Source organism: Gallus gallus, chromosome 3 (assembly GCF_016699485.2).
Source record: "Gallus gallus isolate bGalGal1 chromosome 3, bGalGal1.mat.broiler.GRCg7b, whole genome shotgun sequence".
Lineage (NCBI taxonomy): Eukaryota > Metazoa > Chordata > Aves > Galliformes > Phasianidae > Gallus > Gallus gallus.
The window spans coordinates 66,094,356-66,118,066 of NC_052534.1; the positions used below are offsets into that span (position 1 = coordinate 66,094,356).

The 23,711-nt window shown below is 37.7% G+C and overlaps 1 protein-coding gene across 3 annotated transcripts in view; it reads left to right on the forward strand.

Annotated features, from left to right (window-relative positions):
- Positions 1-23,711, forward strand: part of CDK19 (cyclin dependent kinase 19) — a 117,623-nt gene that overhangs the window by 27,262 nt on the left and 66,650 nt on the right. For 2 of the 3 annotated variants that reach the window (XM_040698316.2, XM_015284576.4), the window contains exon 3: positions 17,254-17,364. In XM_040698316.2, coding sequence (XP_040554250.2) covers positions 17,254-17,364 — 111 coding nt within the window. Of the gene's footprint in view, positions 1-17,253; positions 17,365-19,088; positions 19,102-23,711 lie in introns of all 3 variants that reach the window. The other variant, XM_040698317.2, reaches the window with a different exon arrangement.

Genomic DNA, 23,711 nt, shown 5'->3' on the forward strand with positions numbered 1-23,711 from the left:
TGAGGGTAGACTTGACAGACTCTACTGTTGGAAAAAATGTCATTTTTTGAATATGAGAACATCATATTAAAGGAAGCTATCAGTAAATTAATTTTGACTGAGACAAATTATGAAATATGAGAATGGTTGCCAGTACTTGAAGGCATTTGAGGAAGCCTTTTCTTTCTGCACTAACAAACTTATCCCATCCCATGGCCCCTGCAGAGTTTTTCTTAATTCTTTGTCTTTCCATATTTTCACTTGCTTATTAGATTACTCTGGTTTCTTTTTTATCTCAATTGCCTTTTGTGCTGTTTTCTGTGATTTCTTTTCCCTTTTTCTCCACACGCCTTTAATACTTGTAAGCAGTTCAGTGGCTGCTTCTCTGAGCTTCTACTATTGCAAAACTCTTCTTATTACTGTGATTAACGATGTTTCTCTGACCAAACTCCAAGAGTTGTTCAGTATTCTTGTCCGCCTTAACATCTTTCTTGTTCAGGCTAATAATTGTCCCTTCCTTTTTGACATGTTATTTTGTTATGTGTTAGTGATTTTGTTCTTACCTGGGCTTTATCTTGTCTGGTTTTTGTTTTGTCTTGTTTGTTTTTGGAGGTGAGGTAGTCATTGAACCTTTCACGTTCTTGCTATAACCATATGTTATGCATATGACCTAAATATTTTACCACTAACAAATTTTCTTTTGTACTGTTCCCCATCTGAAGTTCTCTGAACTTGCTCAAAGCCCTGTAGTCCAATAAGGAATTCTTCTGTGACTTTCAGTTTTAATAGTTTTCAGCTATCTCCATTGTTCAGATTTTCAGGCTGGGGCCAGATGGTTTGTTTCACTTCTCCATTTTCAGGGCGCCTCAAATCCAGACCATTTTCAAGTTCTTATTTTCTTCCTTCAGTACTTCCCGAATTATTCTTCTGTAGCACATATGGGACTGAAGAACAGATCTGTATTCCTATCCCCCTTGAATTATCTTCAGTTATCTTTCTCCTATAAAATGGTACTGTGTAAGGTGGTACTAAAGAAGCCTTCCTTTAACTTACTCCATTTCTGTCTTATAAAATTAAGTGTCCTGAAGTACCCTCAAAAAATGCGAAATCTGCAAAGTGAGCAAACCTAATCTTCTCTGATTAATACTCCTTGTTACTTTAATGAATGTTCAAAATGGCATCTACTTTCTTATCAGACGTTCATGTAATTATTTCTGTGTTGTTCTGCATGCTAGTGTAAATACATGGGAATATAACTTGAGAGCTTTCCTAAAAAGTACCAGTCATGTTTGAATTAGTAAGGTCCTAAAGTGTTCAGTTCTAATGTGTGGTCTGTGGTGAGCCGATTGTCTGTATTTTGGTTTAATAGTTGTTACTTGCAAGTTTCTAGTGCTGTTGACTCTAGCATGTTGACGGATGAGTTTTGAGCCTGAAGCACATACCCAGAGCCTGATTATTACTGCATGTGCAAAAACAAACGTAAGAGCTGTGGAGTTCTCCTACAGAAGTTTCCACCCTGACCAGAGACAGCTACATATGCATTTGAGAGTATGAGTCCCTCTTCATCCAGTCAAGAAAGGAAGAAGGTGAAGGAGGGAAACAAGTTCAAGGCATTGCCATTGGAGAATGAAGTGCCCTGAATGAATTTAAGGGAGGTAGTGGGTTGGTGGTATTTGTTTTGCAGCTTTTTCTGCCCAGTGGGCTGTCTTTTCTTTTGAGTGCTTAGTTCATTTGTTTCATCATTTGAGTTTCAGTGTTCATTGGTCCTCCATCACATGCATGTGGGGGGAGAAAGGAAAAATAATCATCCGTGCAACTGAAGCATATGGAGGATTATGTCATCTGGTGCACTTAACTGTTGCTAATGTTTCACCAGTAATTATGAAATTGGGGTGAGTTTGCTAAGGCAGCAGCAGGTGTCCTCTGAAGGTAGATTAACCTTTGCTACTCTCCATAGCGTTGACTAGAGGATACTAGTGAGCACCATTATGGGATGGGTCCCTGCAGCACTCGAATATGTCCAGTAATCCAGAGACATAATGGCAAATATGACTGTTTCTGGGCCACATTCAAGGGAACTGAGCTGAAATTCCTATATTTGAAAGGACTTGCTCCAAAATACTCTGCAGCATTTTCAGGTTGACAGTGTGGTGGGTGGTCACAGTGGTGGAAGGTACAAGGCCTCAAACTGTTTGTTGGTTGGCTGAAGGACAGTAAAATGTGCATGTGAAAGCGGGCCTGAGTTTGTGATCTGATAAATAGGGATTTCATCTTAAGAAGTGAAGACATTTGATTATGCTACCAGTGATAATGGAGCCACAGGGAGAAGGAATAAGAAGTGTGACTTAAGTTGATGCTACCCTTTTGGTGTGTGATGCTCAGAAGGATTCTGTTGTCTAGGTAACAGGGTCTGCTCCTCGTTTCTTAAGAAAGATGGAACAGATGTTCTTAAAAGAAGCAACCAATTATCACCAGTGAGAATATCGGTAGAGTTTAAGCTAATTGCTCTGTTGTTGCATACAGTCCAATTCGTAGGCTATAAATAGTAAAGAAAATGTAAAGCAAGAAATCTTCCTTGCCTGCCTTTTTCTAAGTGAGGTTTTTGAAAAGTGTATTTTATGAAATGGTATTCATTAGTGCTCCTTTTTGCACTTCCATTTATCACTGTATTTGCTTCAGTGTCACGCAGTCTTTCTATTTAGTCTTTGTAATGCCTCCTTCATTATTGTTGAGTCTTTTTGCTTCATTGAGTCAGTGTAAAATCATGATAATTCACTTTAAAAGAATAAAGTACCTAATTATCTGAGGGTGGTGGGGTAAGGGGACGTTCAAAGTGGAATAAGAGACGGAGGGTCTTTTAAGTCTGCTCTGAGATTGGATGTTGCGTGGCAAAACTCTGATGAGGACTGTGCCATACAAAGCTGCTGCAAAATAGGAGCCAAACAGAGGCATATACACAATACCCTTCTAGGTGCTGATTAAGTGGGGACATAGCATGTGTTTGGTGGGAAAAGCAGATGATAGTGTTTCAGGAAGGACAAAAGAGACGTGATGGGAAGGGGTGGTGTGGAACGAGGAGTGCCAGAGCACTCTCACTGCAGCTCCCATCAGCAGGATGTCTCACTTGTGGCAGAAGTTGTGCTAAAGTAACTTCATGTATGAGTTACAGTATGTAATATGCCTTTGGATAGTGGCAGAAATTGCTGCAGCCTTTACAGCATAGGTTCGTAAATGTTGCTCATGTCTTTTATAAGAGTTTTTTTGGGGCTGTTTATATCAGTTTTTATACCTTTGACATAAAGTGTGTTGCTGGGTATTAAGTAAGAACAGAGGGCATTGGGACCAGGTTCTCAGGGCACAATATGTGGGTCCTCAGCAAAGCTATACCGTACCATTACACATTTTTAACAAAACATTTGGCCTCTCGCCTGAACTTTTCCATGCTTCTTGCCAAATATAAGAGGTCTATTCTATGTTTTTCGGAAGAGCATTGCAGAAACATTTTTTCTTTCTTGGCAAAAATGGGATAAAGGAAGAATCCTTGACCTGTGCTCTTTTTATAAGGCTTGATAAAGGGCATGCTGTTTTGATTTTTATCTTACTGTGGAAAACATCATAATGAGTGGAAACAAAATACATGTTGCACTTCTTAGAGTATTTGGCTGAGTTATCCTGTTGTATAGTAGTGACATGTTGATTGGGACAAAATGTCTTATGACATTCAGTTATTTCAATAACCATTGTAAAACATTTGCGGTCTGAGTAAGGAGAAATATTATTTGTAGGATTTTTCAGAAATCCTTTTTACCAGCCTACTTGCATTTAACTTGAACTCTTTTGCTCGTTATCCTTCCTCTGACTCTGGTCCCTGGTTCTTTGGTGAACTCTCCTGTGTTCATCCTCTGTGATTTAATGCAGATGATGTATGTGGTCTCTTAGCTGTAAGCATTAGCTTGTATCTCCCCTGACTTCAGAGGCAAATACTAATGTTTGTGTTCACTAGCAGGGCTGTTCTTTTGTTGTTCATGTCAAACACTCTTGTCTCTTAAATTCCTATTCTAAACTTTTTGGTGTGTGTTATATAACGCCTTGGAGCATGATATACCCTTCATGTTTGGTTGCTTATACTTCCTTATGATTTCTGATGTATAAGAATTCATGACTGCTCATATCCTCCTATTCTGGCTTACTTTTCCTCTGTTGGTGTATTTCTTGATTCTCTTTTGTTTCCCTTCTCTATCACAGGGTCTGTCAGCAGCAATATTTACTACTTTGCTGCTCTGTTTTTGTGCTCGTAATGCTTATAATGAAATTTTACAATAGGTTTCTGCAGATTTGGCACCTGCTTTCACAAGTGTTTTCTCTATTTCTACAGATTAATTGTATCATGTATATTCAATCCCAGATTCTTTACACTGCCCTTGACATTTTCTTTGAGCCTTTTGCTTTTTTTCTCTTCCCTTTCTGTACGAACCTGACTAATTTATTCCTGAAGGTCACGCTCTAAAGAAAAAAGAATGACAGTTACTACATGTTATTCCACTGTCTATCCTGGAAACAGAAGCTTCTTCCTTATACATCCTCTTTTTTCTTTTTTTTTTTTCCTACGATGCCTTCCTTCCCTTATGCATCATTTTCTGTCTTCTCTCTGACCTCCTGCTCACACCACAGACATTAGCGTGCTGTCATACAAGGCCCTCCTGTTGCAGAAACTAAGGCTTAAAAGGAGAAAGGAGGAGGGTATGTTTACCAGTGGGTTGAGTGGGGCTTTGGACTTTGTGCCAAGGTTAGGGGAGTGGTTTGCTATCTTGGATGATTTTCTCTTAAACCCTTGATATTTGCTGTCTTTGCCCTTTGTTTTCCCCTCAACCAGTCTTTTTGTTTTGGTCTTACTTTTCTGTGTAGCTCATTCCCTTTCAGCGCAGCTCTTTCTCCAAGGTCATGCTTTTCTTCACAGTTGAATCTGGCTCCACCATCACTCCCACTCACGGTGTTGCTGCTGGCTGCAGTGTATGGGCTATGCTCCTGCTTGAGCTGTTTACCCCACCTACTCCTCCTCTGCTTTCTTCCATCTAAGAGACTAATCTAAAGCAGGAGGAAAATGGGTGAAATGTTTTCCATTGTTTCAGTGCCAGAGTTGTCTCAAGTGCATCGTTTAACAGCTCTAAAGGTTTTGTGAGCCTTTTTCTGCTGAATATGTACAAATAAAATTCCCCAAGAGAAAGTGAGGAGTCGGATGACAGTTTGCTGATGGTACAAAATTACTTAGCTAGGTTTTCTTTCTTTAGTAACCAATACAGAAGTGTAAAAAGATCTCGGTACTGAGTAGTTTGTGTGATTAAAATTGTTTGTATTTCTCAACGTTGAATTTTGAAGTAGTGGAAACGGGGAAGAACACACTATCTACATATAGGCGATGATGGATCTGAACGATCGTTATTGGTGCAGGTTGAAGGCAGGAGGAAAAACATTCTCACTATTCCTTTGCAAACAGTTCCAAGTTCAGGAGCAGTCAAAAAGGCAAATTCGAAGTTGTTGGAATGGCTTTAAAGTGAATTGCTGAAGTCAAGAGCTGAGAACAAAGCAGATGTGATCTACCTCATAAATCCCTGACACATTCAGATGTTGAGTGTTTGTGTCATTTAGATCCTTCTATTTCCCTTTATCCTGCCTGAGGTGGAGGAGTCAACAAAGTTAGTGATGCAAAAGTACCTCGATGTAATCAGAGAAAAAGTAGACTGGGAAATTGCAGCTTGGAAAGGAGGGAAAACTGAAGGAGGTCTGGAATCACAAAACTATGTGAGAAAGTTGGAGAATGGTTATTCTGTGCTTATAGGAACAGAAAAACGGGAGCAACTGAATGAAAGTAGTAAATCTCTGCAACACAGCTTCAGTTTTGAAACACAGCTCTGAATATTGTAGAGAGCAAGGCATACGACCGAGTTAAGGAACTTTATTACTGGGGAATTCATCCGGGTATGAATGAAGCAAACACAAAAACAGTGAAAGACCTTGATTTAAGGTGTGGTTTTCATGTCCCTGATGGATTGCTGGAAGCTGACTGTGCATAGCACGAAAGGCTTATGCTGTCTCTGTGCTTCTTTATGTGCTCTATTCCTTGGCGTTTGCTTCAGCTGCGTCATGGACACGATAGTAAGCAGGCTCAAAATTAGCCTTGAAACTGAGTCAAGTACTGCAGCTCTTCTTTCTTTGAGTAAGCATGTGTTACGTATTTTGTCCTCAGTGGCGTTCCTGTAGCTGTAGCCATTTACAATGAGATGTTTGCTACTGCACAACCTGGGAAATTTCGATCCATACAATTAAATGTTCTGCAAAGCTAGGAGTGATAAAGAGGCAGGAGGCTTGCTGCATTCTGAAGGATTTAGAAGTAGCTTATGGCATAATTGTGTGAGAAACTTTCCTAAGTTCTGAAAGATGCACTCCCCTTTCTCCAGGCAGTCTGAAGTTGTTATTCCAGAAAGAAGGTGTGTGTAAATGATCTCTGTCATTTTGGTTGGGATTACAAACATGCTATTTGTTACTTCTAATTGCAAGCTTAATGAGGTATATCAGGTCTGGAATAGTTCTGTTGTAGGTCTTGAGAATGACTTCCAATTATTCATTTCTGCTTATTATCTGGGAAAGTATTTGCTCTCAGTTCTCAGGAAGAAAGTCTAACGTCTGTTCGTGGGATGTTATTTTCAGGGCCACACTGCTTTTTCTGCCTTGGGCAAAAAGTTGCATACCCATTTGCAGTAGGATTTAGTTGAGAGAGAGGTTACATTCAGTGGAAGATTAAATACAGAACGCCACAAGCTCTCATGGTGGTAAATATTAGCCAGTTACTCGTTTCTCCATTTTATTACTGAACGATCTTTCAAAACCTCTCTTAGAAAACTGCTGTTGTTCTGAAGGGTTTACCATATGAACATATTTAAGCGTTGTTTATGTTTTCATCTCTACTCACCCAATTCTGTGAATTATATTTACCAGTCGTTTGAGCCTTCCTGAATTTATCAATCCTTACTGGGGGAAATTCTGGTTCTGCTATATTCATTGCCCCATTGAATAGCTTTTCATATTTTATTGAAGAATGAGGAAATAGACATTAGATTACAAACTGACTGTTTTTTTTCCCAGTTGCAGGCTGATCGTGAGAGTATGAGAGGAATCTTGTGGTAGGCGTTTAATGACTTGAGAGACAGCCAGTGAACATCTTGTTTTAGCTTGCTTCACGCGTTAGATTTGCCTAATGTGTGTCTAAAAGCTTGCTGAAGATTTGGGTAAAAAGTGAAAAGCTATGAGCAAAGACATAACAAATTTAATGGTGTTAAGCAACACTAAGAATGTTCTAGCCTTGTGCTTCCAGAGCAAAATGCTGAGTTCGTTGTAAGTAATTGTCAACAGACTAGTTACTTCTATAATTCTTAAATAAAAGCTTTGACAGAGTGATGTTCTTATGTGTTATCCTGAAAGAGCATATGAGAAACCTGACTGTAAAATGGTGTAGATTTTAAACTGACTCAAATTAACCAATTCAAGAACCAAAAAATGTTCACTTTCTCTCAAGTCTGCAGGCACATTTCTTTCTTTGAGTGTGGTATTAAACTGAATTGATACTTGCAACTGTAGGCTTGTCTATTAGCTTGTTTAATGAGAAGTAAAGCATTTACATAGATCAGATGAATGAAGTACATCAAACTTTAATGGATGCCATTATTTGGATTCATTTAATTCACATAAGGAGCAAGGGTTTAATGTGCTTAATGTTTTGAATTCTTAACTCTGATTTAAAGATGACTTGAAATATAAATGATACATCAAAACTGCTGCCTACTGGCCTGGAATAGGTAGAATGAGTACATACGAAGAACAGCCATCAGTTTTTCTCTCCATATTTTTCCTTCTCCTTTTTTTGCTCTCTGTCTCTAACAATGTGAAATTTTTTTTTTAACCTTGATATACAAAAATGCATTACACTTTTGTTGTGTAGTACTGTACTTGAAAACTGCAATGTACAAGATTATAATATTCCTTCCTGAAAAATCTGATATTTCCATGATACTTAACTGGGGATGTTGTCATAAGGTCTTATGCACTTGAGCTCTGTCCTTTCAGCTACCGTGTTCCTTTCATTCAGCAGTGCAGTGAAGTAGAGGTTTCCCCTTCATAGGAGTCCTCAGATTAAGAGGAGATGCTGGTAGTCTCTCAGCCATTTCGTTACTGAGCACATTCTGTTTTATCTAGTCTGAGAACCCCTTGCAGATATAGTTTTACAGGTGTTGTAGGCAGAGAATGTGGTTATAAGGGTGAGAGGGATGTTGAGCAGTTCAGCAGTGTCGTGCTTGATAAGCTCTGGGTCTGCACAGAAACAAAGCCAGGGAATTTTCATGTCGTGTGATAGGGAACTTCAGCATTGAAAGCATTGAAGAGGCACAAAGCTTCACTTCTCTCTGATCTCAGCGGATATATTTACCAAGTTGGGATTCTGTGCCATTATCACTAACAGGATCTAAGATGTTGAGCGGAAGTTTCTTCATAATCTATATTTTATTTTCATGGGAACTGTCAAATAACTTGTATAACTTGTATAACTTGTTGGTGGATGGCACACTGTATCCAGTGGTGGATGGCAAGCTGGATATGAGTTAGCGAGCCCAGAAAGCCTACTGTATCCAGGGCCACAGCAAAAGAAGCATAGCCAGCAGGCTGGGAGAGGTTATGCTGCCCCTCTACTCTGTGGTGCTGGTGAGGCCTCACCTGGAGTACTGCGTCCTGGTGTGGAGTCCCCAGTACAGGAGAGACGTAGACCTGTTGGAGCACATCCAGAGGAAGACCACACAAATTATTCAAGGGATGGAATGCCTCCCCTGATGAAGACAGGCTGAGAGAGCTGGGGCTGTTCAGCCTGGAGAGGAGAAGCTTCTAGGGAGACCTCATTGCAGCCTTTCAGTGTCTGAAGAGGGGTTCTAAGAAAGAAGGGGACAGGCTCTTTAGCAGTGTCTGTGGTAATAGGACGAGGGGAAGTGGTTTCAAACTTAAGAAGGATACATTTGGGTTGGTTATAAGGAAAAAGCATGGATGGTGAGACACTGGAACAGGTTGCCCAGAGAGGTAGTGGAAGCCTTGTCCCTGGATGCATTCAAGGGCAGGCTGGATCAGACTCTGGGCAACCTGATCTAGCTGTGCACATGCATCCCTGCTCATTGCAGGGGAGTTGGACTAGATGGCTTTTCCATCTAGGTCCCTTCCAGCTCTAAGGATTCTGTGATTCTATGATATTAATTTCTGTTGTGTAATTTATAACACAGAGTGTGGAAAATAAAATAGTATCATAAAAATGAAAATTTGATTTAATAATAAAAACATTAAGGAAAAAGTCAAATAGAGGACATAAGTAGACTTTCAGAATAAAGGAAAAGTAGTGTGTAAACAATCAGCTTGTTACGAGCTTGTCAAACTGAACGCGTGCCTTCCTTGTATTAGGAACTAAAATGCTCCCTCTTTTATGAAGGAAAGCTTATCATTTATAGAAAAGTTTTTTGAAAAATCTTGACTTGTTCAGTGGGTGAATGTGTCTCTAATTTATTTCATTAATAGGTGCAAGTATGTGGCTGTCTTAGTCATTCTGTTACTGTTTCTGCAAGCCTGCCTTGAGAAGTATAAAATTAGAAGGGTATGAAAATGTGACAAAGTAAGTTTGTCACATGTAGATTTGAGCACGTGTTCTTTCTCTTCTATAAGATTACAAAAGCAGAAGTGCTGTTCTTCTTACTCTGATTCATGTAATGTTTCTTGTGTAAGTACTTCTGAGAGGAAAGCCTTGAAAAAATTGAGGATCGATCAGAATTCATGTCTGATCGTGTTTGTTATCCTTCTGCAGGTGTTTTGGAAAACATCAGTTGCTGGCACTGTTTATTTTTGTGAGATGCAGTGCAAGAACAGGCACAGCCAGGAAACCAGGAAAGGGCAGAAGCATTAGAATAAGCACAGTACACGTAGATCAACTGCAGTTTAAAAAGCCAGACCAAATGTTTAGGTTGGTGAAATCGTGTGACAACACTTCTGCATTTAAAAATATGTTAGCAGTGCTTTTGTGATTTTTTTCTTTTTTTTTCCCTCCTCCATTATGACTATTCTTAGGTAGCTTTATGGTTAAGTATCTTCATTCATGTGGGAAAGTTTTTTATCTTTTCAGCAACAGAAGAAATTTCTTTTTCTAGTCAACGGCAAAGTAAATTCAGACAAAAAAAAATTGTTATGAAAATTGATGACTTTTCAGCAGTTTACTTTCTGTAGATATTTTCAACTTACTAGTTGGTATTATACAAGAGAATGAATGTTGTTTTATTTTGTTGTGGATCAAATAAGGAAAAGGTCTTCTGTGGAGAGAGACACAGCTTAAATTTCTCTATTCATAGAATCACAGAATCATAGAACGGCCTGGGTTGAAAAGGACCAGAGTGATCATTGAGTTTTAACCCCCCTGCTACATGCAGGGTCACCAACTACCAGACCAGGCTGCCCAGAGCCACATCCAGCCTGGCCTTGAATGCCTCCAGGGATGGGGCATCCACATCCTCCTTGGGCAGTCTGTTCCAGTGCTTCACCACCCACTGAGTGATGGTAAACGCACTGGGGCCAAGTTGCTATCGTATGATCTTGACATCAGCATTTCCTTATATAGGTGTATTAAAAATTAACTTTTTCCTTGTTTGAGGAGTAATTTTACAGTAATCTTTTCTTTATCTTTGAAAGTCCGTGCTATAGTATAACGTATTGGTTACTGAGAAATAGAAAGAATTGTTATACTCGTCTTTCTTTATATGTTCTTAAAGAAACATGTGAAGGCTAACTTGCTTTTGCTGGGAACCTCAGGATTTTAAAATGCAGTCACCCCAGTTTCTATTAGTTTTTATTATTTAAGTATGATATTTTGGAAATCTTTTGCTGTGCTTTTGTTTCAGAATACCATTATTTTTTCAGCTCTTGAAATGAAAATATTTATTTTATAAATACTTTCTTAATCATTGTCATAGGAGGAGGGTGTGACAGCTTTTTTGTCCTCTTCCTGTCCTAACATTTGGCGAGTTACTGGCTAGATTCTGTTCATTGTCTTCTCGTATTTATTTATTTTTTAGAACTAACTTTGTCTTTCTCTTATGGAAGATTGCAGTTCTTGCAGTTTAAGAGCTGCTTGGTTGAGATGGGTGGAGGAAGCATAAAGCAGAATTGGAGGGGTGAAGTGTGAAGACTGCTTGGAGTAAAATAGGAGAACTAGATGGAACAAGAGACTGCTTAAACTCGTGTTTAAAATACTTCAGCCTGTCTGTTTTCATGTAGAGTGTGCCATGCGATCTGAGACAGGGCTCAGAACAGTTAATGTAAGAATGTCAGCTGTATTTTTGGCATTTTAGTCTCCTCACCTTGGTTTTGCATTCTTATGTCTGTCCAAGGGTAGGATTCAAACAGAGCAGTTTGCAAAAAACTGTCTCCTCTCTGAAGCAGTGCGTAGGCTGCTATTTAACTTTTCTTTGTGTGTGTGTGTGTGTGTGTGTGTGTATCCAACTGCATATGCTGCCCACATCTTTCTGTGAGACTTCTTATACATATGCCTGCTTCCAACAGCTTACGGCTGTATGGTCTGGTACCTGGGCCCTCCGTACCTGTTCAGTTTGAAGCTGTGACTGAGTAAAGGCACTCTTTTGACTTCAACTGTGCAATACCTTTGTAGGTGGAATTTGCCCAGCTAGAAAAGGGAATCCAAATAGGAAAACCTCTAACTGGAGAATCAACTGGGGCACTAAACAAACCTGAATTCCGTGTAGTTTTTTTAATGTGGCGCACTGTTTCTGACCCTGTCTTTTTTTCTTCTTCCTGATATCTCTGGGACCCTTAGCACAAGTTAAAGTTAACAAAGAATTGTTCTTACAAATTTAATAAACTTAATAGCTGCCTGTTTATATTTTGAGAGAGGCCCATTTGCCTCCCTGAGGGAAAAGCTACAGCTTGAACTCAGTATTGTAATAGGCATTACAGGGCCTGTGTGAAAAGAATAGTAATAACATGAAGGAGAGGATCTAGTCTTGATTAATAACATCTAAATAGGTTGGAATTCTTAAAGAGCTTCTGTAGGAGTAAAATGATGATCTTTAGGTTCCTTTGAAAATACCAGCTTCAATTTTAAAGTAACTTCATTGACCCTAGGGGCTTTAAATATATTCCTCACACAAGACAGCAGTTCTCATTCTACAGGGTACAACTGCCATTGTGAGCCATCAGTTTTACATTTTGATCTTTTCTATGACAACTTCTGATCCACATCTCTGTCAGCTGAAGGTTTTGGTTCTAACTTTGAAAGCAGTTAAGTGCATCACCGACTATATTTCCATCAAAGAAATTACCAGGGGTGTTCCAGAGTGGATTAACTGGGGTCAGAAAACCAAAGTAAACAGGAGGATGGGAACACCTCTTAGATGAGATGGTCTGACCTCAGAATTTGCTTCTGAAGGTGATGGAGTTTTGCCTTCACTGACATAGAAATACATATTTACTGCAGGGTTTACTGGTGTAAATATTGACAGCAATGTTTGTCTTCCTATTATCTCTAATTTTCCTTTTTCTTAGTTTTACAGTGAGATGAAAGGGTCTGTGTTCACTTGATTTTGTAGGTGGTAGAAAGAAAGCATTATTGTGGAAATAGTGGAAAAACAATTTGTGTGGAAGTTGTTTCCCTTAGAAATGTACTGTCTGACTATTTTTAATAGTGCTAAATGCCTTCAGAATTGATCGTTTTGTTTAAGATAGTAACAATGAAACTCTCTTCTGTCCTTCTCGCGGAAGTAGTTTTTTATAGAAAGCAGAACTTCCTTAATGCAAAAGAGCAAGAGACTTCCTAGCTGCTTGTCATACAAAAGTTACTTGTGTGGTATACTGAGAGACAGTTTGTGGCCTAAGTTCAAAGAGCTGAAAACAAATTACTGTCAATACTTTCATCTCTTGGAAGTGTGATCAATAAAACCCCACCAAACCTGTATTTTCTGCAAGTTTCTATAAAAGCTAGGTACTTCATAGATGCTGCATCACTGAAACTAGTGGCAGATGGTTAAATCGGAGTCATTAAGTAATTAATTTTCTGTGATGATCAAACTGCAAATGAGATGCTGTTTTCACTGCTCTTGAAGCTATTCCTGAACTTTTGTGTTTGAGATGCCATCTTTGAGGGTGAATTTATCTGATAACAGTTGCTTGTTTTCCTACCGCTGTAGTTATGCCTTTTAGTATAATCATGTCTTTTCTCTTTGGTGCTCACACCTTTGTATTTTAGTGGATATCAATATTAATTCCTTTCAGTAGTTTTGCTACAGTACTTGGGCAAACTTTTTCTTCTCTTGTTGAGGGATAGATTGCTCCTTTAATTGCCTTTTTCCCTTTTCAGAAAGAGTTAATCTGTGTGGGTGTGGGGAGGGAGATGTTAAGCCCAGGTAAAAACTGTATATGCTGTTTTAAAGCAATATCACAAAGATTATGTCAGTACATCCCTTTCTCTCCTGTAAATACCTCAGCTAGCATATCTGGATTTATTCTCTAAATCCAAAGTTGCACAGGATGTTGACAACTCAAACTGATGCCTTTCTCAATGACTTTATGACTAAAATGACTCTGTATGCTGTTAACAAGAAGGAAGTGTATTGTCTGTCACCTAAGAGACAGGTTCTTACTAGAGTTTTAGTGCAAGTTGAGCAGAATGGAGATAGAATTGTAGAGAAGAAAGAGTAAGCTTGAAGCACTATTGAAATAGAGTGCTGTGTTCACCTGATAATAAATTATAGCAGTTGCAGATCTTTTTATGTTCGGATTATTTTTTGTAATAGAGTGTGGTCATGTAGGCTGAAATCTTACAAATACTAAAACAGTGTATTAGTTCCTTCTGCCTTGAGATTTGAATTAACCCAATCTCCCAGCTGATTTTGTTCTTCACAGGCCGTAAGAAAAAATGGTATCATATTTCATTCATCTGTTTTATATGTTTAAAGTTTATGCAGTAATCTGTGGTTCAGAAAAGCTGCAGAGAATGATTTACCACAGCTCTGAAGCTGTCCTTGGGATTCTAGGTGCAACTAAAATACACATTAGTGAAATGTGTTTATGGTGAAGAAATGACGTGCAACCATTTCATAACTGTTATATATTTGGCATGTGACAGCTCATCAAGTAAATAGCAGAAGGGTGAAATTATGAGGTGAGCTGTTAGACTAGGCTACAGTTTTACCTAGATGCAGTAATAAAATGCTCCTTTTTGTCCTTCCTGCCCTGTACTTCCTGTTTGATAATGTATTTAAGGAAGAATTCTTTTTCATCATTCAGGGAGCTTGAATTTCGATTCACTTTCAACCTGCACAATGACAAAAGACAACCACTTTCCATCATAGCAGAAACTGTCAAAAAACACAAGTGGCAAGTCTGACGTAAGGCCTTTATGTTCTAGTTTAAGATTAACTGAAGAACTAGATGCTACTTTGGCTTCCTTTAAAGCCATACATACTTATGGAGCACTTTAGTAAAAAAAAAAAAAAATAATGTCAGTGTAGTTAAATGGTTGGTGTAGAGTTGTTTGCAAATTCATTTAGTACATTGTTAAGTCCCGTATGCAAGTCACTGACAAAAACATTGAAGAGAACTGGCCCTACAATGGAATCCTGATGAACCCTAGAAGAAGCAGCCAACCTGATTTAGCCCCGTTCGCTATAACTTGAGCTTTACCCATCACCCATTGCATTGTGTGTTCATCCAGCTGTGTGCTGGGTGTTTTGTCCAGAAGGATACTGTGAGAAGCTATATTGAAAGTTTTATTGCAATCCAAAAATCCTTTGGTCAACTAAGGTGAGTAACCTTATCATAAAAGGAAATTAAATTCATTAAACAAGCCTTTCCCCTCATGAACCCATGTTGGCTGTGACCAATGGCTGCTTTGTCTTTCAGATGTTTTTCAATAACTCTCAGAATAATCTCTGTAATTTTGCAAGGCACTGAGGTGAGACTGACAGGCTTTTGATTACCGGGGTCTTCTTTCTTGTCCTTTTTGAAATGTGGGACAACATTTGCCACTCAACTGAGACCTCTCCAGCTTCCATTATAATTAGGAAAAATTACTAGGTAGCCTCTCAAAAATTCTATAATAATGTTAATTTGCTTTCAGAGCAGAGTAGACTTGAAAAGCAGGCAGTTAGAGAATGCCTGTAACATGGATAAGCAGAGTTTCTTAATTTGAGATCTCTTTCTATCTCTGTCTGCTGTTCTTTGACCTTATAGTACTCTATTCAGATACAGAAATTCTGGTGGAAGTTCAACATGTGTAACATCACAGTAACATAGTGATTTCTTCCTCGTGGTTTTTGCAGGAGTCAGCGTTTAAGATCAAACCAGCACGAGTTTGATTCTTTCATGTGAGAAATTTTATTTAAAGTTGCTAGTTATTTCATCCAAGGGGCATCAAAAGATGAGAAAAAATGCATTAAAAATAGCCTACTTGTTATAAACAAGCGCATCTCACAGTTGTGGATAAGAAGTGTACAGCTTTTTTTTTGTAAAGGGGCAGTGCTTTCATGTGGCTTGCATGAAAAGGAAAGGTTTCAGGCTTTACTTATTAATTGGGCTGCTCTGGTACGTGATCACCACTACACAAGTCCTCTGCTCAGCCTGGCTTGAGCGCACTGTTGCTGAGCACTGAAGAATATATGCATGCCTGTCTCCTTTATGTGTAGCACCTTTAAGTTAACTCAGTGCTTCAGGCGTTGTTTTTGTTCTTATGCTGTACATAGAATTTCTGTTAACGTTTCTATTATATGCTGGTCTTCAGTATGGAGCTCAGTGCTCTTTGGCTATTTCTTCCTGCAAAGTTCTTCAGAGAGTGCTTCAGCTCACTGTTTCAGAATGTAAAATTATTTTATCTCAATGTTGTTGCTAACAGTGTCTTAAAAAAAAAAAGTAATAATAAAAAAGTTCCTGCTAGATGATTTTATTACTTTATTTAAAAAAAAAAAAAAAGTGAAGTCAGAAGCATTGTGTCAAATTGGTACTGGAAAATAGTTTTAGCATTGCTAAAAACAGAAGTATATGGTGGTACGTCTTTAATATATGTCAAGGAGACCAAGTTATAATCTTTAGGTTTCTGATAGTTTATAATTTAAGAGTTGATGTTACTGCTTAAGTGATAAATTGGTTTTTATACTGCATCACAGAAATGATACCTGAGAATGACTGCTTATGGGTTCATTAGGTGGGAACATCTTTCAGAGCTAGCTAACCCCGTGTGTTACGGAAAGGAAGAAACGAAAGAAAACACTTCCTCCATGCTAGGAAAAAAAAAAAAGACATTTAAATTATCTGATTTCCTGGAAAACAGAAACGATTTGAACTATTTTAATATTCTTTAGAAGATCTCTTGGTTTTTTTTTTTCACACTAAAATTAACATCTAGTGTCTTTTTTTCTGAAGGTGAGGGGTGGGGAAAGGAGGATGATTTGTCTCTCTCAGATGTACCTTGGAGTCTACACAAATTACTGTTTAGCCATTAGGAACCGATGCTTGGCAATTTATATAGTAGTACTGCAGATGCAAACAATTTTCAGATAAAACAGAAGTGATCAATCATTTTTATGAAGGCAGTGTCTCAAACAACAACAACAAAAAAGTGATTCCATGGGAAGGATATTTTTGGAATTACTGCTTCCCAGTTCCCTCTGAGGACCGACTTAATCTATCAGAATGGTGACTTCAGCAGTGGTGCATGCCTTCATGTGCTGTTTAATTATGGGTGTAGTAGTCATGAGACCTAGTTTTTTGTTTCTGGCAAACAGCAAGTCCAGGTTTATATCTGGATTATGTAAGAGTACTTGAAACATCTATTAGTAACAGCTATTTGGTGAACTTCTCTTTCAAAACACCCTTATGTTCTGAAAACAAGGACCCCATAGGCTTCCAGGCAATTGAGACAGGAATGAAATGCAAAAAATGATAGGAAATACAGTAACTGTGTGGTAATCAATAACTGTATTGTCCACATGAGGAATTTGATGGGCTGCACCAGCTTCAATCTGACATTTTAAAATTCTGATGTTTACCTTTGATAAAGATGTTATACAGTATTTATCTTCTAGGGCCTATTTTAGGATTGTTTGTTTAGTTGTGGTAAGACACTAATATACTTTTTTTTGTTGTGTTGCTTTTTTTAACAAACATGGAAATAACAACAGCTTATCTATCTCTTTGCAGCTTTTACGAGAGTTGAAGCACCCTAATGTGATTGCATTACAGAAGGTTTTCCTTTCTCACAGTGACAGAAAGGTTTGGCTGCTGTTTGATTATGCTGAGCATGACTTGTGGGTAAGTACGGATTTCTCCAAATGTTTGATATAGTGTAATAGGAGCTTGAGGAAGCTGAAGTGTGTGTGATGTGCCTTCATATAACACAGAGATGCATACGTTTCTTCATCTGTAATTCGGGGTCTAACTGACATCTTGTTCTTATTACACTTTGATGTTTCTCTTAAAACATGCAAAGTCTCTGTAGGATTTTTAAAATGCCGGACTTCATTTTGAAGCTAAAACAACTTCCCTTTAAGATTTAATTAGGGTTAAAGATGGTATTCCTAAATTGAGACCTTCTAAAATAGGGATTTAATATTTTATTTTAGTCCTATTTAGTATTTTATTTTCTCTGCAGTTTTACCAAAACAAAATAAAAAGAAAAAGAGTGGGACTATTTACTGAGTCCTTTTACTGAGATACAGTGGCGTTAACATTCTGTCATTGAATTCTTAACAGTGAACTTGTGGCAGAATGAGTGGAATGAAAATTAGAAGGAAAAAAAAAAGTAAGCACTATTGATTGGGTCTGCTGATGTGTTATGACTATATGGAAGAGGAATAGAGACTTGCATGTCAGTAAATTTCCAGAGAAATGCGATAAGACTTCAATAAGAAGTGAGTTGCCTGGATTTGGATTAAGATTTAAACCTAGAAGGTATCAAACATGACTAGTAATCAATATGTTTATAATTCCTTTAAAAATACTATAAAAAAGAGGAAGTGAAAAAATGAATTCCAATATTACTTCTTAAGGCTTCAGTAATATGGAAATTGCTATTGGTAACGATACTATGATAGTGACAGAGCGGTTGGTTTTTTTAACTCTTTTTTGTACAAGAGCTAATGCATAAGTACTTGTAAATGACAAAAAAAAAATGAAGTGTAATCTGGAAGAAAAGTAGACAGACTATGTAAAAAATATATTTTTGGCTCAGAACAATGGGAGTCATGAGATTTCAGTCCCTTTTTATGTTTAAAAATGTATTTGAATTTCTCTTGTAGGGTAGCAGCTTTGTATTTTAAGTTTTCTTCATCACATTTATATGTACAGTGAATTTGTATATTTCTCCCAGCTGGTGACAGTGATGATGAATAGGAGCGCAGCAGATAAAATCCTGTGTGGACAGAATTTATGTGTACATCAGCTGAGTTTACTGATTTTAAAAAAAAACAAGCACAACAAACATGTTTTACTGCTACATTGAGAGACGTTCAAAACATACTTTTGCTCGACTTTTCCGTTCAAATTTATTTGGGGCATCTGCTTTTTACACAACATGGTAATTTTTCATATAACTTAACAGCTTTATCTAAAGAATTGCTGCAGTCTAATGTTCCTACCACTCCTTACATCTGGCTGAGTATTGATCATAATCTCCGTGAATTTAGATTATTCATTATTTGGAACTGAATGCTTGTTATATTAGTTATTTGATGTGAACTGGTCTCCCACTTCCCACCGCTCTTTTTTTTTCCCCGTATGGGACATGCTACACAAATCATTTCTCCTTTCCTATGTAATTGCCCATATTTCTTTGCTTCTTAAGCCTTTGCAGGAATTCTTTCCTCCCTTGCATAAAGTTAGCCATACTCAAGGCAATCTTGCTTCTGGCTTAACCTTGGTCCTCATTTCCTTTACCGTCAGCACTTCCCAAGCATCACTCTTGATTCCCCTTTTGTCTCTTTTGCTCACTCCCAACTTTGTGTCTTTTTCCACGCTGCCTCCTACACATGGAACAGCCTCCCAATTAACGTACGTAAAGATCCTTCACTATCCTCTTCAAAAACCTCCTGAAAATCCACTTATTTCGTAACACATTTCAGTAATAACAACCACTTGTCATTCTGTCTGTGTTGTGTTGTGTTTTGCATTTTCTGTGCTTTACAACTTGTGCCCTTTCAGCAGTTTGAGGTAGAAATTGTAATAGGGGATTGGCACAATTTTTGTTACTGGTTTGCACTGTGTGCTTCCTCAGCACCACATAAAAACAAAGTAAGTCTCTTCTTTATGTATATCAAATTTAGTAAGATTTAGTACTGATTTGATGTGCCAACGCTGGAGAAATGTAGGCTCCCAGAGACCAACGCAGTTTCGAATGTACATATCTTAGTGTTACATAGCAAAACTTAATGGATGGGAATCTTCATTCTGTTCAAAGCTGCCCAACTTTAGTAACTCTTAATGGCTTCAATGAGAAGAATAAATGCTCATTACTTATAAACAGATTAATTAAAATCATTACATTTTCAGCTGCTGTACTGGAAATATTTGGCAAAAGATGAATGAACTATATTAGATGCTATCTTTTTCTGTTCGTTTTGTAATGCTGAAGAAAACTGTCCCATTCTAATGAGGAAAAGTGATGGTGCCAATTAAGCTTATTAAAAAGTTCTTTTACAGTGAGCAACATTCTTTTTTTTTTAACTTTGCATTTAATCCCCAAGGATTAGAGTACTCAAATCTGAAATTTGAGTTAAAATAGCAGCATACTGTATAGCTTGCCATAACTTCTGTTGTTGTCATTTTCAAGGGATAAAGAAAACTATGCTTGTTCAGAACAACTTCTGACAGGTATTGATGAAGACTTATGATGGTGTCACTGCTAGCAAACGTATTCACTGTCTGATTACTAAGTCTATCAAAGATTTTCCTTCATCACCTCTCAAGTAACGTTGTACAAAACTATGCAAAAATATTAATGGGATTACAGTAAAGAATGTCTAAGAATATAGCAGATTTTTTGACCAACTGACCTATAATTCACGTTTAATTAAAACAATTGCCAAAATTTAGTGTAATCCACAAATGATTTCCCTTATGATTTTTCTGGGCTCTTAGTCTCTGACAGCTGATAACATTTTTAAGGTATCGAATGTGCCACGTGTGCTGATTTATAGTGTATTGTCTACAGTGTCATCACTGTTCACATATGCTTATGCTATGAAGTAAATATGAGATTCCTTAGCTTTTACCTCACCATGTGTAAAAGAGACATCTGACACAAGGTTATAAAGGTGCATGTCAGCCGCTGTTACTGAATATCTTATGCATTATGGCCTACACTCTTTCTTTAACTCCTGGTAATTTGCTTCAGTCTCACAACTTTGATCTCTGTTTTATTTATTTGAGAGCTTCAATTTCAGATGTTCACAGCTAGAGAACCAGCTATCCCTTGTTCCTTTTCTAGTGAGGGACTTCACTTTTTCCGTGTTTACTCATAACGTCTTGGATGCTTTTCATTCAAATTTTATCCAGATTTTCTCTCTTGATTAATTCATGTTTAGATTAAAACAGACAAACAAACAAAACTATCTAATAGGTAACACATACCTGAGTTAATCTCCAGTCCATGAGTAGATTTGATACCATTTTTAATTAACCTTCTCACATATGCAGTTAGGAGTTCATAGTCTAAGAGAAAAACTATGCGTGGATGAAAAAGTGTAATTCCTGTAATTAATGTATCTGTTTTTCTTCTATGTTCTTTAATGACGTAAAGAAAAAAAAAAGTTATTTTGAATGCATTGGTTTCTGTTTTAACAATGTTTTGAATAATATTCCTGTATGCTAAAAGAAGTTGTGAGGGTTTTTGCATACCAATTTGTGCAATAACCTTGCAAATGTATTTAATCACTTGAGTGTTTTGTAGTAGATCTAAGTTAGTCTTCTCCAAATCTCATATAATCAGTTATAACTCTTACTTCCTCTAGGTTTCAGTTTAGCTTTCAGTCACGAAAATAATGCTGGTTGATTACAAATATTTTTATTTACATTAAAATACCTTTCTCAATGTAGTAGCTTTATCTTTCTCTTCTAATTTTCTGTAGTCGTGTGTATTTTTCTTTTAATCCAGTTCCAGTCCACTAGGTAATTCTCTGTGCAGTCTGCTGTTGTTGCATGTCTTTACCAATGAAGGATTCTGCTAGATGATAGAAGAATGTAAGATTTATGGGGGCAAAGGGGAGTGGACTGGCATAGCTTTTGTTTGCTTTGAAGATATAAATTTATCAGCAGGCATTGCTACAGCAAGTCATCTTCATGGCATGATTTATCCTTTCCAAATAGGTGGGTTTATTTTTGACACAAAAGTGCTGGCTGAACTTCTTACAGATCGCAACACTGTTCCTTGTTGATAGTAGTCTTGTCTGAGGACATAGTTGTAACATCACTACACACTTAAATTATTTCACTTTATTATTTGCCAGGGTTGTGAGAATTGAAGTATAATTTGTATTTAGCAGTGACATGAACACTGGATATTTCAGGTATATAGTGAAGGGTAATTGAATTCTGACTTTATTGTTTGAATTTTTTTTTTCTAAACATATTTTGGTCTTAAAGAACTAGAAGAGCTGGAGAGACCCCTATGAAACCTGGGAAAATGGTGCTGAATCTGTTTTATATTCTCTGTGCTTCAAAGTATAGATCTTTAAAGGAAGTCAGGTTTATCAGAACATAGTATACTAAAGCTTCTTTCACTGTCAAAATGTTGGCCGTTGTCTCTTGGAAATTGATTTTTTTCCATTGGCAATTTGGTTAAAGGGATTCTAAAGAACAACCATGTAACAGCATTGTTCAGAAGGAGGGAACTGAAACTTATTTTTTTCCTCTTCCCTTTTGAAGAAGTGTGGGCTAGTATGTGTTGATTGTTATAATGTAGCCAAAATTGGAAATGCATGCAATGTCGGTAGAAGTACTTCTACCCATTTTTGTTTTGATATGAGTTTAGTTTGTGATATACCTTCAACAGAAATTTTTTAGTGTCTCAAATTAATTCTACGCTTAGGCCTGAAACAGCAAACAAATGTGAATTAAGTTAATTGGGTCTGTTTTTTTTTTCCTGCTTTTGAAAATTGTGCTCACAATGCATATTTAGGTTTTGTAACATTTCCAGATTCTTATTTTTCCATTGCCTTTCAAGTGCTTTACATTTAATATATAACAGTGTTTGAGTACTGATTGTTGAAGAGAAGACTTGCTGCCATGTAATCTGAATCATCCTCTTGACCCTGGCACAGATTTAGTGTGTATCAAACCTTCATCTCTTTAATAATAAAATCTAGTTTTACTTTTTACGGATGTGTTGGAATTGCCTGACATAACTGTATTCTATAACCAGAAGTTGGTTGAGGGTATAAGTAAAAAGTATTTTGTTGAAGAATAGAAGCAGATAGACAATTTACTTCAGCAGGGAGAGGCACCTGTGTTGAAAAGATTATACTTCAGTTTGATGGAGATGCATGTAATTAAACAATAAATATATTTAAGTAGTAGAACTTAAGAAATCTGGCTCTCTAGTGAGTTGTGTCTTAAGATTGAGATTCTGCATGAATCATCTCATGTCTGTTCGGGTAGCAGCCCATATTGCAATGTTTTTAGTCGGACAAATGCGAAATACCACCTTTAGGGACTTAGTTCCATGAGAACTTCCAAATGTAACTTGTTTGTTTGTTTAACCACTGCTGTAGTGAACGGCAGTTCCTGGAATGAGGAATGGGATGACACAACCATAGTGTTCATGAGCTTGTCTTGCTTACAAGCAGACTAAAATTAGGATCTTTTTGAGTGCTCATGTGAAAACCAGGTATATATACTAGGGATTTTCTTGGAACAAACTAGGTGAATTTGGTCTGTATTATCTTGTGTTTTGTTTGTATTGCTTGTGCTGGAAGGTTTAGAAAATGTACATAGTTCCTCATAGGTCAATTTTCAAGCCTATTTCAACGCTTTTGGTAACGTACAAGGTGCATGAACTACTAGACTGAATACTGTTCCATGAGTCATGAGTGTACTTTCCTTTCTTTTGGCAATGTCTGTGTGGTAATTCTTGAGTCATGGCCTGAACCACTGATTGAATGCCTGGGGAAAGGACCTGGTCAGCCTTGGGAGCACAGGTGAAGGCAGTTCACCTGTGTGACCGGAAGGGATGGAGCCTGGCTGTACCTCTCTTAGACCTCACTTAAGGGCTGACTGCCACTGTGGAAGGATCTCTGGTTGGAGATCCCTCCCCTGTAGAGTCTTCTCTGGGAGCCTAGATCTTTGGAGACGAGTGAGCACCTTCCTTTCCCTTTGTAGCACCATTCCATCTGCGCTAGTCCCTTTGCTGTTATGCTTCTCTATCACCTTTCCACAGTGTTAATCTTTCTGATTGTGACTTTGTCCTAGATCTTGGATCTGGGGAGGAGGCATATTTCTCGAGATTCGGTTGGACCGGTAGAGGGAAGTCTCAGCGCCTTTTAATAGGGAGTTGCCCACTACAAGTGCTTGTTGATTCTTTTTACAGTATTCACTGCTGGCTGCAAGTACGTTTTTTTTCTTGCAGATCTTGGTCACAGGTGTCTTGGGTGTCTGTTGCTGTAAGA